The sequence below is a fragment of the Sylvia atricapilla genome, chromosome 14, assembly GCF_009819655.1.
Source record: "Sylvia atricapilla isolate bSylAtr1 chromosome 14, bSylAtr1.pri, whole genome shotgun sequence".
Lineage (NCBI taxonomy): Eukaryota > Metazoa > Chordata > Aves > Passeriformes > Sylviidae > Sylvia > Sylvia atricapilla.
Genome location: NC_089153.1, coordinates 2,218,258 through 2,234,749, shown reverse-complemented (window position 1 = coordinate 2,234,749; position 16,492 = coordinate 2,218,258). Strand labels below are relative to the sequence as shown.

The following is a 16,492-nucleotide window of genomic DNA, read 5'->3' as shown; positions in this document are numbered from 1 at the left end:
TATCTTAGGAATTAATATCAAACATTTGAAGTTTCAAATTTTCCTTTGAAAGTTCTAGCAGCATCTTTATTTTTTATCTGTAATTTAGTCCTGCAACAGTTAGCTCCCTGACATCAAGATGTATGTAATTACTCCAGTCCGGCTTGTGAATGAACCTGATAGCTCTGGTTTTTCGGGTGCGGTATCCTCCAGTTTTCTGTCTGACAGCCTGTTGTTGAAGATGCTTATGAACAAAAACGAATAAAGTAATAATGAGCTATAGGGTAAAATATGAAGATGTGTTTTGATTTATATACAATTTCATTAGTAAGGTATTATTTTCCCGTGCCGTTAAAGAACCGCGCCCATGGAATGCCTCTGCCTTCCTCCCGACCGTGATGCCCTGGAGGATGAAGGCAGAGATGGGCTGGAGAAATGCGGAGGCAGGAGATCGGCGCCGGGCGAAAAGCGACGTCTCGGCGGCGCCTGTCCCGTGTGTGCAGCGGGGCCGGGCGGGCAGCGGCGGGCAGCGCTCGGTGCCTGCAGTGCCGGGAGGAGGCTGCGGGCGCCGCTGTTGACCGAGAGGAGCGAGAGGAAGCTCGGAGCGCTACCGGCAGCCCCGCCCGCTGCGGATCGGCTCGCTCGGCTGCTCGCTCTCCGTCCGACCGTGCGGCCCGCGATCGTCCCCGCGGTGCCACTCCATTCTGCAGCCGGGGCCCGGCGGCAGCGCAGGGCGCAGGAGCTGAGAGCATTGAGCGGCAGCGGGAGTCGGAGCGGCGGTGTTTGCGGTGCCGGCGGTGGCGCGGCGGAGATGTGCGCGGCGAGGAGGCGCTGGGGCCGGCGGCAGCGAGCTCTGCTCTGGGCCGTCCTGCTGGCGGCGTGGGAGGCGGCGTGGGGGCAGCTGCACTACTCGGTGCCCGAGGAGATGCCCAAGGGCTCGTTCGTGGGCGACGTGGCCAAGGACCTGGGGCTGCAGCTCACGGCGCTACGAGATCGCGGCTTTCAAATTGTCTCGGAAGGTAGGACGCAGTATTTCGCTGTGCACGGGAAGACGGGACATTTAGTGACGGCGGAGAGGATCGACAGAGAGCAGCTTTGCCGGCTGGTGGAGAAATGCGTGCTACGCTGTGAGCTGATAGTGGATGGACAGATGCAGGTTTACGCAATCGAAGTGGAGATCACAGACATTAACGACAACGCTCCCAGCTTTCGACAGGCAGAAAAAGAACTGAGATTTAGCGAGACGACAGCCCCGGGGTCGCGGTTTCCCCTTCCAGACGCTCACGACCCGGACTCGGGCCGGAATTCCTTGCAGAGCTACGAGCTGAGCGGCGACGAGCACTTCTCGCTGGCCGTGCAGGCGGGCCCCGGCGGCGATCAGCGTCCCGAGCTGGTGCTGGCCAAGGCGCTGGACCGGGAGGAGGCGGCGTTTCACGAGCTGGTGCTGAGGGCGAGTGACGGCGGCGATCCGGCCCGGACGGGCACGGCTCGGATCCGAGTGACGGTGCTGGACGCGAACGACAACGCGCCGGTGTTCAGGCAGGCGGAGTACACGGTGCGTGTGGCCGAGGACGTGCCCGTGGGCTCCGTCCTCGTCACGGTCACGGCCACGGACGCCGACGAGGGCTTGTACGGGCAGGTGAAATACTCGATTGAGAAAATGACAGAGAAAGGCTCCCAGATTTTCCAACTGGATGGTGAGACGGGAGCGATCACCCTGCTACAGAGCCTGGACTTCGAGGAAGGCGACGCTTACGAACTTGAAGTGCAGGCACACGACGGGGCAGGTCTTTTTGACACTACAAAAGTCGTAGTCACTGTGACAGATGTCAACGACAATGTGCCAGAGATTTCGGTGCGGTCGGCACTGAGCGAGATCTCTGAAGATGCCCCGTCGGGAACTGTCGTGGCCCTGCTGCACGTAAGGGACAAGGACTCCGGGGCTAACGGCGAGGTTCGGTGCTCACTCGACGGGAGCGTACCATTCCGACTGGAGAAAACATTTGAGAACTACTACCGTGTGGTGACGGCGAGAGAACTGGACCGAGAGCAGGTGCCGGAGTACAACGTGACGGTGCGGGCGGCCGACGGCGGGTCGCCGGCGCTGCAGAGCAGCGCGGTGCTGGCGCTGCGGGTGCTGGACGTGAACGACAACGCGCCGGTGTTCGCGGAGGAGCGCTACAGCGCGCGGCTGGCGGAGAACAACGCGGCGGGCGCGCTGGTGCTGACGGTGCGCGCCACGGACGCGGACTGGGGGCAGAACGCGCGCGTGCGCTACCGGCTGTCGGAGGGGCGGGTGCGGGGCGCGCCGCTGTCGTCGTACGTGTCGGTGCAGGCGGAGACGGGCGCGCTGTACGCGCTGCGCTCCTTGGACTACGAGCAGGTGCGCGAGCTGCAGCTGTGGGTGCGTGCGGAGGACGGCGGCGCGCCGGCGCTGAGCAGCAACGTGTCGGTGCGGCTGCAGATCGTGGACGAGAACGACAACGCGCCGCAGGTGCTGTACCCGCCGGCGGCTCCCGCGGCGGGCTCGGGCGGCGCGTGGTCGGGCGTGGAGCTGGCGCCGCGCTGGTCGGAGCCCGGCGCGCTGGTGGCCAAGGTGGTGGCGGTGGACGCGGACGCGGGGCAGAACGCGTGGCTGTCCTACGAGCTGGCCAAGGCCACGGAGCCGGGGCTGTTCCGCGTGGGGCTGCACAGCGGCGAGGTGCGCACGGCGCGCTTCCCGCTGGCCCGCGACGCGGCGCGCCACAGCCTGGTGGTGGTGGTGAAGGACCACGGGCGGCCGGCGCTGTCGGCCACGGCCACGCTGAGCGTGGTGCTGGCCGAGAGCGTGGCCGAGCTGCTGGCCGAGCTGGGCAGCGCGGCCGAGGCGGCGGCGCCGGGCGAGGCGGCCGGCAGCCTGACGCGCTGGCTGGTGCTGGCCGTGGCCGCCGTGTCGTGCCTCTTCGTGGCCTTCCTGCTGCTGCTGCTGGCGCTGCGCCTGCGCCGCTGGCGCCGCCGGCACCTGCTGCCGCCCGACAGCGGCGCCTTGCGCGGCGTGCCCGTCTCGCACTTCGTGGGCATCGACGGCGTGCGCGCCTTCCTGCAGTCCTACTCGCACGACGTGTCGCTCACGGCCGACTCGCGCAAGAGCCAGCTGCGCTTCTCGGCCGCCAGCTGCTGCGACACCCTCCCGGCCCGGCCGCTGCCCGACGAGCCCGCGCCGCTGCTCGGGGAGGAGGATGTGGCCGCCGCCCTCCCCGCGGATCCCTCCGCTCCCTCGGTGAGTTTCTCTGTCCAGAATTTCTCCGCCACGCTTTCCCCTGATGTTCGTTTGCCCTTTCTCTACCGTGTTCTTTGGCTTGCCTACTCGACTCTGATTAAAAACAAGGTAAAGAAGGTAGGCGGGAGAAGGCTGCCCCTGGCAGGCTGTTCTTCAGGGCAGTGGTTTCGGTATTTCTCAGGTTCCGGGTATTCTTCCCGCATGTCACCTGTGCTGGGTAGGATCCATGCTCCTCTTAGTATGCGATCTTCTCAAAGGATAGATCACGTTTTTCAGAAATACTAGTTTTTGGATGTCTCGTGTATCTTCCCATCATGACATGTATTTGAATGGGTTAGATGTGCTTGAACAAAGTGCTGATGGCTTTGCAGAGAACTTATCTGCACGTTGTTCTCAGCCTTTTTCGTGTGAATGGCAGTTGCTGAGCATCAGCACACAGTGACTGTCAAGGTTTGAGCGTAGTGTATTTTTCGAGCTGCACAACATGCTGAAGTAGGATGGTGGTGTCTCTGAGGTGCTACTCTGATGACTGGGTTTTATCAGATGTGCATCTTTCTTATCCCGGTCAGGACATTTTAAATTTCTTTGAAGAACCATGATGAGCAAAGATATATTTTTGTATGCATTCATGTGGTGATCCTTTTTCTCAATGAAGAGAAGTTGCGTGTGCCACTTTTCTCTCATGGTGTCTCACAAAGATAGAGCAACTAAAACCTCTTGCTCTTGGCGTGATTAGAAATAACTGAAATTATGTAAAGATGATGTAGAAGTTCAGTTTGTCTTAGTTGTTATGTGAGGCTCACAGTAATGGATGTGTGCATTTCCCCTTTTTTCCTGTCCCAAGTAGTTACACTGGGAAAAAGTTATTGTGGTGTGAGCTCCCGTGTGAATGTTCTGCTGACGTTTTACCAACTAGATACCCTGCCTGAGGACCTACTGCTGAAATATGAAGGTATTGAAACTTGCTTCAGTACTTGCTTCACTAGGAGGAGGCACCTCCACTTCCTGGTACATGTACATTGCCTTACAGGAGGGGTTTTGTTTCTGGGTCTTTTTTTTCTGTGCATCTGGGAGTTTTATTCCATGTTCTTGCAATTTATGAGGGTCAGAGGACCTTATGCAAGTTAAGAAGGGCAGGAGATAAGAGCCCTAGGAGCTGTCAAGGTCTCTTTAAAGACACCAGAAATACGTTTGTCCTTTTCCCTGACCAATTCCCAGTTGTAGGCTCACGCAATGTGAATTTCATAATACCAAAATATTTAGCTGGATGACATCTTACTCCACCTGTACCGGGAGCCCTGGGAGGTTCTCCCTATGAGTTTACATCTTTTCATCCACCCTTAACTAACAGTTTAAACATGTACTTTTAGCAAATACCATAATGGAAGATTTGGGAAGATCAAACACTTCGCTTAGTCACTAATAAATTCTGGAATTATGTAGGTCCTCTGAGTGCCATAATCTAGAACTGTATGGGATGATCCCTCCCATTGTGCATGTGTTAATTTGCTGTCTTGATTGATCTAATGAGCTAAAGGTGGGCCTTTGTCTCTGAGAGTGTGTGGAAGATGACATCTGTTAGAATTGTCTGACTGACCTGTTTGTTAGGTCAGATGTTTGGTTAATTTTCAGGTTCCAGGTATTCTTCCCCTCTGTCACCTGTGCTGTGCTAGAACCCGTGTTCCTGTTAGTATGAGATCTTCTGAACAGATTTACTGCTTTATTAAGAAATACAAGTGTTTTAGCAGGCTCATGTGTCTTCCCAACACCACCTGTGCTTGAATGGGTTGAATGTGTCTTGAACAAAGTGCTGATGGCTTTGCATGGAACTTCTCTGCAGGTTCTTCTCCACTTTTTTCGTTTCCCATGGTGCAGAGTGGCAGCCAGCAGGAAAAGTCTTTGTGTCATCCGTGCTTTGATCTTTGTCCTCGACAGAGGATTGGGTCCGGCAAAAAGTTGTCCTTGATGATATCTGTCTGCCTGTCCTTAATATAAAGGATCCTCTTGAGGTTGTGACTCTTAGAAAAGTCTGTGGTTGTCTGCGTGTGGAGGAGGAAATGCAGGATGAAATGGCAGAACTGCTTTGGTTTTTTCTTGTTTTTGAACGTCGAGCTGTGTCATATAGAGCTGGTTGAGTCTTGTCTATAGAAAATTTAGCATGGCAAGAGAATTGTGTGGGTGGGAAGGGAGAGATTCAAGGTGATTGGGACACGTAAGGTGGACATAATTCCTCCTGTGGAGATATTAACTGACAGTCGACCTTGGAAGACTGCTGGGCTTTTCCTTTCAGACCTATGAAGTGTCTTCACAGAACTTCAGTGAGCAGCCAACTGGAGATTCTGTAGTGCAGTGATGCCATTTGATGTCATGAAGAAAAGTGGTCTGGGGATCTGGCCCTGCACTGTCTCATGGTTTTAGGATACATGGGTGAGAGAACACCATGGATGATGGGAGGGGTTGGAAATTTGAGTCCTGTGAGCTGTGCATGAATGTTTGCTGAAGGACTCAAGGGAATGATTTCCTCCATTCCCTGTCCAGTTCCTATCTCTTAGTATTAAGCAATGTGAACTTTTTCTTCCCAATGTCATTGTCTAGATGAGTTCCAGCTGCATGGAGAACCTTGGGAGGCTGTTACTAAGTGTTTGAAGGCCATCATAATTGTGTCACTTAAAAGCTTAATATTGTACGTGTGAAAGATGCCATATGCGAAGAGCAAGCTATGTGTTTGGGGCCTATAAACCAAGTTGATGAATCATCTGCTGTGAGTTATATGACACAGAAGAGTGTTGTGAGCTCTTCAGCTCTGCAGGTGTTGATTTTCTGTCTCTCTGTTCTGATGATCTGAAGATGGTTCTCTCATGTTTGTAGGTGAAGAGAGAAATTTCCGTCGACCTGTTTCCTTAAAATGTAAGAAATCTTTTTCTTGTCCCATGGCTGGGGTGAGAAGTCAAATATTATCCATGGTGATGAGAGACTGTCTGAGCACCTTTCCTTTTGGTGGAGTCTCTCTAAATTCTGAAGATCTGTGATAACCATGTGAGCTGGGAATGGTTAGGGGGGAGTGTTGGGGGTGTGGTGTGTGAGGAGGCACTGGTGGAGACATGACATGTGTTTTGTTGATCCCCAGGGCTCTTGCTGGCCTTGTGAACACGAGTCAGGAGCAATCTTATGATTTTATATTGCGTGATTTGCACTCAGATGACTTAGAGAGTGTAAAACGGTGATGTTGCCTTTGAGCTGGTACTTGGATGGCTGGATCTGTGACAGAGCTGGGAACAATTTATGGCCTATACAATATTTTTTACTTGTTCAAATATTTGGGAGGATCAGAGTAATCTTAGTTGTGATGCCTGCTATCTGAGCAGCTGTGCACACAAATTTTCTTCAACTAATGTATCCAGAGATAGGGCCAATGCTGGAATCCACTGTGATATAGTTCAGAATGAATGAATGAATTGTGTCCAGTTCTCTTTGTCTTAGTAGATGAGGCCCACAGCTGTGGTTCCAAGAGCTTCTTCAATCTTACTCTCTGAGGAAATGACTGTCTGGGGTCTGTGCAGTGAGCTCCTGTGTGAGGCCTCCTGTGCATTAGTTCCATTCGAGTTTCCTGTCTTGTGTATATACTAGAGTTGACATAATCTGAAACGTGAGGTCAGGATTGATACTCTGGTGTTGTGTAGGTGAATCCGCGGACGGCTGGGACAAGGAATTCTGCCAACCTGTATATTCCAGAACATGTGGTTTAATTGCATGGGTCGTGGGTAAAAGGGCCTTGCCTTCAGCCACCAGCCTCGGCTGAAGGGAAGTCCCAAAGAGAGAGGGTGAAAGAACAGCAGGGTGAGAGCTGAGAGAGAAGAGAGAGAGAGAGCAAGGTGGCAGGGGGAAGAGAGCAGGAGAGAGCGAGAGTAGGGGGAAGAGGAAGGGTAAGAGAGGAGTTTGGAGGAGAGGTAAGAGCAAGAGTTAATAGCTAAGAGATAAGAGGTAAGAGTTAAGAGTAACGGGAAGGAGAGGTAGAAGAGGTAAGAGTTAGGAGAGTTAAGAGAATTAAGAGCTAAGAATTAAGAGTTAAAAGAGCAAGGTCCTTGTTACAAGACATTATATCTCCTTTTGTGATGAATATTCTAATTTATAGTGAGCAACCAATAGAAGACACAAAATCCTTTAGAATCTACATACAGCCTATAAGAACTACTGTATTACCACACTGTGTTATACTTCAAACTCTAAAAACTACTCTTTAGACTTCTGTTTTGCTACATTGACCTTTGGATCCCTCAGCCAGCAGAAAGGTATTGTTCAATCAAAAAGGATTCTCCTTCAGCTCGCCAGGGTATTGTTTTCAGGTTATATAGTAACTAAGACTAAATATCCTACAACTCAAAGTAAGCTTTCATTTCTATTTAGATTATAGGTTTCATATTTTCAGAATCTTTTGCTAAGCAATTATATTTATAAGGTTTCCGTGATTCATCTTCCCCAACACAGGTGTTTTGCCATTCTTGGCTGGGTTGATTAAGTTTTTTTGATAATTTGTTTGGGTTGGGTTGCGTGGGTTGTCAGTTTGCTTGTTTTCTTGTCAAGGAGTAAAGCTGATCCTCATTGTGTCTGGCAGTCCTGCAAACTCCAAAACATACAATTATCCAGTAGGAAATTTCATACTTTGAAGCTGTACATGTAGCCACAGAATGAATGAAACAGACTAATGGAGTGGTTTGTGTTGAAAAGGACCTTAAGAATCATGCTATTCCAACTCTTCTGCCGTGGGCAGGGACATCTTCCACCAGATCAGGTAGCTCTGAGCCCCACCCAGCCTGACCCTGAATATTTCATTAAAGAAATAAAACTTCATAAATATAGGTTTTCAGAAGTTGTTGTTTTCTCTGTGGCCAAGATACAACCTAAATTTTGGCGTGTGTTGATGTTGTAACTAAAGTCTGTGACCCAGGGTGAGGAGGGTGAGAGCTCAGTTCTGTGTCAGGAAAGTCGGTGAATCTGTGTGAGTTTGGCTGAGAACTGGTTTGATTTCATGATTGGTGCCAAAGCCATTTCTGTTCTGATCCTGGTTTCTCTGACGTAAAAGACAATGACAGTCCTCAACAGTGACATTTTCCACAGTAACTGTTCATATAAAACTATAATTCTGTGCTGAAACAGGCAATTAATCCTGTGAGAAACCTCCATTATCCATCTCTATCATTATGCAGCATTGTGATATTGTGAGTTTCTTCAGAGTTGTAATTACCCTTTCCTTCAGGCCTTTGTTTCCAGATTAGGTTGTAGGTCATTTTCACAATTTTGGCCAGTACTTTTAGATTTAAAACAGTGACTATTGTTTTTCAGCAAATCCTTGATCCAGCCACTTATGAAAAAATTGTTTGTGTGGGAGACAGGAAGAATAGGAAGCAGAAGCAGTAAGAGAATGTGTTGTCATTTGTCAGAAGATTCAACATGAGAAAGAGGCCAATGAGCAGCTGTTTAAAATGATGTTTTCATAACTGTGCAAGGTGAGCAGGTCACACTGCAAAAAAAATTGCTGAGGGGAACACTAATTGTTACAATGAATCCCCCTCCCCTGCTGTCCAGTGTAAGTGTTTAGGGCCACAGTTGGAGCCTGAGACCTCAGTGACTTCTAGGTGCTCTGAGGCATGAATTTTCAGGCCTGAAATCAAGGCCTAGAAGACTAGACTGAGCATTGCTGACAGTTTGTTGTCTTCTAATGCTTCCTTTCACTATCTGATGCATGTCTTGTGATTTACTGGGAGTTTGGTTTGTTTTTTTTCATTTTGTTTTCCTTGATGTAAAGTATATGTGGGTATACTTACCGCTATCAACAACCGATTATTTTTTAGCAGTGGATGGTGTGCTCATGTCTCTTGCCTCTTGTTCCAGTGGGATTGGAAGGCAGCAGATACGAGCGTGACTTTGTGTTCTGTTAGTGTTGGGAGAAAGAGATGTAAATATGATTTTAGTAGACGTTGCATCTGTGTGGAAAAGAGCACGTGATAAAGACAGTAAGGAGATTCCCTCCAAGGCAATGGTTTGATGAGCCGTTCTCCGTTGGATGACTGCTAATCTTTCAGTATGGTTGTTTATCATTTGTGTGCTTCAGAATCCTTAATTTCTTTCTCATCATGGTGGTGAGCAGACCAATGTACCTCCCTTCTGGGTGTGGCTGCAGTGCATTATCATCCCATGGTAAATTAGAGATTTATCTCCAGTGAGGAGATGGGCACAAATGAAACCCTTCCAGCTCCATGGCATAGGAGAAATTGAAGTGAGGGGAGTTTTCTGTGTGAGGGTAGAGAAGAAGTCGGTCATTCCCTCTCTTGTCATATGTCATAGATAACACAAGGCTGTGCCTGATGGACTAGAAGGTGATTTGAGCTGCTTCTGTAGAGCGAGACCTACAAAATGTTATTGCATCTGTTGATTTCTGTATGTGTGTAACTGTTGCCCTGCTTGTTGTCATGAGCTCAACCTCAGCGTGTCTGATCTTATGTGAAAGGTTGTTGGAACCCTGGAGGCTGAAATTTTCAGGCTTTCTGAGCTGAGGAGTGCAGACCCTTGGGCAGGCACCACATTTGACTTGAGGCCTTGGAAGAGGCTTCTGAGATTGTGTGATAGCACAGGGGCTGTGGGTGTGTAGTTCAATTGCTGTTGTGTGATCTCACATGGGGAAAACTTAGGTTTGGTATATAGCAATGTGTATGGGGCAAAATTGAGGATTCAGGGCATTATCTGAGTTCTTCTTCACCTTCTTGCGTCTTTACGGATCTGGGTAGCTTTTCTAGATAGGTGAAAGATATCTGCATTGTGAACATCAAATGGTCATTATTGGGTCAAAAACCTAAAAGATACAGTTGTTGTTTTGGTACTGGGTAACCATCTCTTAAATAGCCTTGGTGAAAGTTGGAGGCCCTGCATTTTGCCTCGTTTCTCTAGCTGGCATGCTGGAGCTCATGCTGTAAATACTGTTAGTAAATAAGGTAATAAACAACCAAGACCAAACTCGACTCTACATTCCCCGTATTTTCATCCTGATCTAGGCGGAGATCAGGCAGAATCATAACAGAAAGTCTCCTCTGTCCCAACTGTCCCAATGCAGGTGCAGTTCCCACACACACCTGTGATGTTTACAGCTGTAAAGAGGAAGGGTTTCATAATCACACGTGTTCTCACCCAGGAACACTCTGTCTGTAGTGTAAAAATGCAGGAACATCTCTGCTGCAGTTGTCACAGTGCAGAGCGGCCACCCAGCCCAGCCAAGGTGTCCATGAACAGACCAGGGGATAAAGTGAGAACCTGTGCAGTGTCCTCCACGTCATCACCCAGAGGAACGTGCTGGGCAATCATCTGGAGGCTGTTAAATGGCTGAGGAACAGGCTGGATTGTCACCCCCAAAGAGTTACAGGCCGTGGCCCAATGTCCAGGTGGAAAGCAGAAACTTGTGCTGTCCCTCCAGGCTCCTTCCTGGGACCAGGACTGTTTAGTACCTCCATGGACAATGGGATGGATGCAGCTTCAGGACATTTGCGGCTGACACCAATTTGAGTTGATGGCCGAGAGGGCAGAGATGCCAGCGAGGGATGGGCTGGAGAAGTGTCCGCGTGCAACCATCGTGAAGTGGAACAGGGCAAAGTGCAAGGTGCTGGCCCTGGGTTAGGGCAATCCCCCGTTTGAACAGAGAGTAGGGGATAGGGAAGAGCTTAACAGAGAAGTACTTTGGGTGATTGGTGGGTGATAAGATGGGACATGAGCCTCCAATGGGCACCTGCTGCTCAAATTGTGTCCTGCTCTGCATAACAAGTTCTGTGCCCAGTCGAAGGAAGTCCTTCCCCCCATCTTAAGTTTCTTTTGTGAGACCATAGACTGCATGCAGATCTTGAGCCAAGATCCCAAATGGACATGCTAATATCCCCATAAGTATTATGACAGTGATCTTAGGGTTGGAACGTCTCTGCTTTGCAGAAGGACTGAAGAAGTTTAGGTCTTCAAGCATGGCGAAATTATACCTCCATGTAGACTTATCAATTATGGGTGCTGTTTTTTTTTCTTTTTAAATTCATGAATAGGCCTATAGGAAATATGGACAGAGCTCTTTTTATCAGGGCCTGTGATCATAGGGCAGTGGACAAGTGTTTTTAACCAAAAGAAGGAATGTTTTCATTAGAAGAAAGCTTTTTAGTGTGGGTTGTGAGAAAATTGATCATATTGCCGAGAGAAGTTTTGGATATGCTTCCAGCATTGAAGTCTAGCAGGAAGTGTTTCTGCCTATGAAAGAGATGTGGAATAAATGACCTTTAAAGAAAATTTAAGTTGGAAACTGAAAATATTTTTTACCTATATGAATGCCTCAGCGTTGCTATGACCTTTCTATTATCGGGCGCTCAGATGTGGAGATGCAGATGAAACAACTTTAATGAGTCAGAAACAAAGGAGTAAATGTTATTCTGCTATCTTGGTTTAGGGGTTGCTTACATTGCTTTAGGGTGATCGATATCTGAAATTAATTTCTCTTGGATAATAAAAGGAGAATTAAAGTGATGTCATAAATTTCGGAAAATCTCTTGAAGTCCTCCCTATATAATCGTTTATTGCTGCTGTTGTTGAGGCGTGATTTTATCAAGAGCAGCTGTATTCCGTTCTTTACTCAACTATCATGAATTTTTGCTTCTGATTGTTCAGTGTGACTCGAAAGAATGTACTAAAAGCACCGCTCAGCACATCTCACATAGAGCCGCCTTGGGGTGGAATTCAGCGGGAGCTGCTGCTGTCTGTGTGGGCAGCGGAGGAGAGACCCCGCCGGCGGCGCAGCCCCGAGCCCCGCCCAAAGCCGGGCCCCCTCGAGCGCGGCCATCCGGCGGCTGCAGTGGCGTGGCGGCGCCTCCGGGTGTCGCTGTTGGCCGCCGCCGAGCGGCGCTGGAGCCGCGGCCGCCGCAGCGTCCTGCCCCCGCAGGCTGCTCGCTCGCCCGGCGCCGGCCGCAGCGGCAGCGGCCCCGCCAGCAGAAGCAGCAGCGGCGAGAGGCGGCGAGAGGCGGCGAGAGGCGGCGAGAGGCGGCGCTTGGCGGGGAGCGGCGGCGTCCGAGGCGGCCCGAGCGGGCTGGCTGCGCTGCGGCGGCCCGTGCGCTGCGGTGAGAGCGAGAGCGGCTGGAAGGGAGGCCGGGCGGCGGCAGGAGTCCGGCAGGAGCGCGGCGGCGAGCTGTGGCCACAGAGAATGGCGCTGAGGCGGCGGCAGAGGCGCGGGCCGGGCGGCGGGCGAGCGCTGCTGGGCGCGGTGCTGCTGTGCGTGTGGTGGCGGGCGGCGGCCGAGCGGGTCCGCTACGCCATCCCCGAGGAGCTGGGCAGAGGCTCGCTCGTGGGGCCGCTGGCGCGGGACCTGGGGCTCAGCGCGGACGAGCTGCCGGCGCGCAAGCTGCGGCTGAGCGAGGAGAAGCAATACTTCACTGTGAATGAGGAGAACGGGAACCTGTACGTGAACGAGCGGCTGGACCGGGAGGAGATGTGCGGCGAGTCCGCGACCTGCTCCGTCAGCTTCGAGGCTTTGGTGCAAAACCCGCTGAACGTTTTCCATGTAGAGGTGGCAATCGAGGACGTGAATGACAACTCCCCGACCTTCAGTAATGCTGCTCTGGAACTTGATATAGGTGAATGGACTCCTCCCGGGGCTCATTTTCCGCTGGAGGTGGCCCAAGACGCTGACGTGGGAAGCAACTCGCTGCTGACTTATCAGCTCACCAGCAACCCATCTTTCTCTCTGGTCATTAAGGAGAGTCCTGACGGAACTAATCAACCCGAATTACTTTTGGAGAGAGCGTTGGATAGGGAGAAGCAGAGTTTCTTTGATCTGGGGCTGACGGCAGTGGATGCCGGGGATCCAGCTCGATCCGGAACTGTCAAGATTCGGGTCAATGTGACAGACGCCAATGACAACCCTCCCGTGTTCAGCCAGGACCGTTACCGTGTGAGATTGCGCGAGGACGCGGCCCCGGGGTCGACAGTGTTAAACATCTCCGCCTCCGACGCCGACACCGGTAACAATGCTCGCATCACTTACGGCTTCGGGAAAATGCCGGCTAAGGTTCTTCAGAAGTTCATGATGGCCACAGAGAGTGGAATGATCACGCTCAAAGAGGCTTTGGACTTCGAGGACACGAGTGGCTACACATTACTGGTGGAGGCGAGGGACGGTGGCGGTCTGATGGCACAGTGCAAGGTGGTGGTGGAGGTGCTGGACGTGAACGACAACGCGCCCGACATCACCATTCTGTCCCTGTCTAACCCCGTGCCCGAGGACGCCCCAGTCGGCACTGTGGTGGCCCTCTTGAAAGTGAACGATCGAGATTCAGGGGAGAACGGCCAGGTGTCGTGCGAGCTGTCGGGAGAGGCGGCGCTGTCGATCGTGGCGTCGCCGGGCGGCTCGTACAAGGTGGTGACGGCGAGCGCGCTGGACCGCGAGCAGGCGGCCGAGCACCGCGTGACGGTGGTGGCCCGGGACCGGGGCAGGCCGGCGCTGCGGAGCAGCGCGGAGCTGGTGCTGGAGGTGTCGGACGTGAACGACAACGCGCCGGTGTTCGAGGAGGCGGCGTACAGCGCGTACGTGGCGGAGAACAACGCGGCGGGCGCGCTGGTGCTGCGCGTGCAGGCGCGGGACGCGGACGCGGGCGCCAACGGGCGCGTGAGCTACTGGCTGGCGGGCGGCAGCGCGGGCGCGGCGGGCGCGGCGCCGCTGGTGTCGGTGGAGGCGCGGAGCGGCGCGCTGTACGCGCAGCGCTCCTTGGACTACGAGCAGTGCCGCGAGTTCGCGGTGGCGGTGCGGGCGCAGGACGGCGGCGCGCCGGCGCGCAGCTCCACGGCCACGGTGCGCGTCTTCGTGCTGGACCGCAACGACAACGCGCCGCGGGTGCTGTGGCCGGCGGCGGGCGCGGGGGCCGCCGTGGCGCCGGGAGAGGCGGCGGGAGCGGCGGCGCCTCCTTTCGAGGTGGTGCCGCGTTCGGCCGAGGCCGGCTACCTGGTGGCCAAGGTGGTGGCGGTGGACGCGGACGCGGGGCGCAACGCGTGGCTGTCGTACGAGCTGGTGCAGGCGTCGGAGCCGGCGCTGTTCCGCGTGGGGCGGCACAGCGGCGAGGTGCGCACGGCGCGCGCCGTGTCCGAGCGGGACGCGGCCAAGCAGCGTGTGGTGGCCGTGGTGAAGGACCACGGGCAGCCGGCGCTGTCGGCCACGGCCACGCTGCACGTGGTGCTGGCCGAGAGCTTGCAGGAGGCGCTGCCGGAGCTGAGCGAGCGGGCGGCGGGCGCCGAGGCGCCGGCGGCCGAGCTGCAGTTCTACCTGGTGCTGGCGCTGGCGCTGCTGTCGGCGCTCTTGGTGCTGAGCGTGGCGCTGGCCGTGCTGGCGCGGCTGCGCCGGGCCGGGCCGCCCGCCGTGCTGCGCTGCCTGGGCGCGCAGCGCTTCTCGGTGGCCGGCGCCGCCTTCCCGGCCGACTTCTGCGAGGGCACCTTGCCCTACTCCTACAACCTGTGCGTGGCCGCGCCGGCCCGCGCCGTGCCCGAGGCCGCTTGGCCGCCGCCGCCGCCGGTGCCCGTCCTGTCGGCGGAGGAGCTTCTGGCCGGGGATTCCTGCGAGAAGCAGATCTCGAGCAGCGGCGCCGTTGAGGGAGAGCCGATTGCCGACAGTGGTGCACCTCAGGTCTGTAAAGCGTGTACTTCTTCTGTTTTTCAAACTCTCCCAAATATCGTCCTTTGTATCCGGGTATTCTGTGCGTAGTGTCAGTGGGGACTCGTCATCAGTGTCTCCACGTAGCCGCGGAATATTTTCCCTTTTTCTCAGTAGTCGCTTCAGCTGACAGGCTTTGACTGTAGCTCTTCTTCCGTTTCTCTTTGTTTCTCCATGTTTCCTGGAGTCGTGTTTTTGTGAGTGTCACAGTCCTGTCCCCGTGATGGACTGAATTAAGGAACTGGCTTGTCTGCCGTTCATGGAGAGCAGGAAGCACTTGGTGTTTCCTTGGTCTCAGGTTCAGCTTCAGCCGCGAAGTTGTCTCGTGTTCAAGACGTGAGCTTAATAACTCGCATGTGTTTGCAATATTTAAATTAAATCCATATTCTATGGAGAGAGAATGGCTGATTCTGCATAACGGGGGAAATAAGAAAAGCACTGATACCTTGTGTGTGAGCTTTCATCTTTCCTGTCTAATTTCTTTTGAAAAGGGCTTCCTTGAGACTCGTGTATTGCTTTACAGAAACCGGTTCCTTAAATTTCGTTTAGCCTCTATCAGGTTTAGAAAAGGGATCGAATGTGGAAAGTTCCGTTCTCCATCCTGAGTGAAAAAATAGATGCCCACGTGTTTTTTAGGGGGAGATGCAGTAGTGGGACTAGATGGCTCCTTCTCTGCATGCTGCTGGCAGTTTTTTCTGCTTTGCTCTTCATTATATTACTTTCGTACACTGGTGAGAGTGTTGAATGGTTTCTTATTTAGAGATTTTATTCATTTTTCTATCCTGTTTACATAGAGGGTTTGGGGGATTCAGGAGGGCTGGAGTCTATCGAGAACCGCAAATTTCTGCAGTTCTGATCACTCGGATAGACAGGTGAGATAGGAACGGATCAGGTATCAGGGAGATTGTCCACACGACGGTTTGGGCACCTTACTGAGTGCCATTTGTGCATTGATTAGTGGTCAGCATGGGTTCAAGGGCAGAGTTGTACTTTTGGCTTATGTCTCTATAACTGTTGTCTTGAAATAACATTATACCAATAACATCAAGAGATAGTTAGATGAATATCTTACTAATGAGCTTCACTGCTTTTCACATAAATTTCAGAAAAAGGAAACCGCAAATGACTTGACTAAATGTCAATCTGTATAAATTAAGGTAATCCCATGTTAATCTTAGGAAGGAATATCAAATATTCTAAAGCCTGAAAGTTTCCTTGGAGAGTTTTAGCTTCATCTTTATCTGTATCTGTAATTCAGTCCGTTAGCAATTAGCTCCCTGACTTCAAGAAGCATGCAATTGCTCTCGACCCGCTTTAATTAATGATCCTGATAGCTCGTTGTTTTCGAGATGCGATTCTCTTCCCTTTTTCTCTCTGACATCCTGTTGCTGAAGATGCCTTTGAATAAAAAGAGTAAAAGTAACATAATCTACTGGGTAAAATACGAAAATGTGTTTTGATATACATACAATGACATTAGTAAGGGATCAGTTTCCCGTGCGGTTAAAGAACCACGCCCATGGAATGCCTCTGCCTTCCTCCCG

At 52.4% G+C, this 16,492-nt stretch overlaps 2 protein-coding genes across 2 annotated transcripts; both read left to right on the top strand.

The window, feature by feature from the left end:
- The first annotated feature begins 346 nt into the window (after positions 1-346).
- Positions 347-12,373, top strand: LOC136367708 (protocadherin gamma-A2-like). Its single transcript, XM_066329512.1, has 2 exons — positions 347-3,355; positions 11,924-12,373. The coding sequence occupies exons 1-2, from the start codon at positions 347-349 to the stop codon at positions 12,371-12,373; spliced, it is 3,459 nt and encodes a 1,152-aa protein (XP_066185609.1).
- A 72-nt stretch (positions 12,374-12,445) lies between these two features.
- LOC136367707 (protocadherin gamma-B5-like) lies at positions 12,446-15,035 on the top strand. Its single transcript, XM_066329511.1, has 2 exons — positions 12,446-14,921; positions 15,000-15,035. Exons 1-2 carry the CDS (start codon positions 12,453-12,455, stop codon positions 15,033-15,035), a joined length of 2,505 nt encoding a protein of 834 aa, XP_066185608.1. The 5' UTR covers positions 12,446-12,452.
- The last annotated feature ends 1,457 nt before the right edge of the window (positions 15,036-16,492 follow it).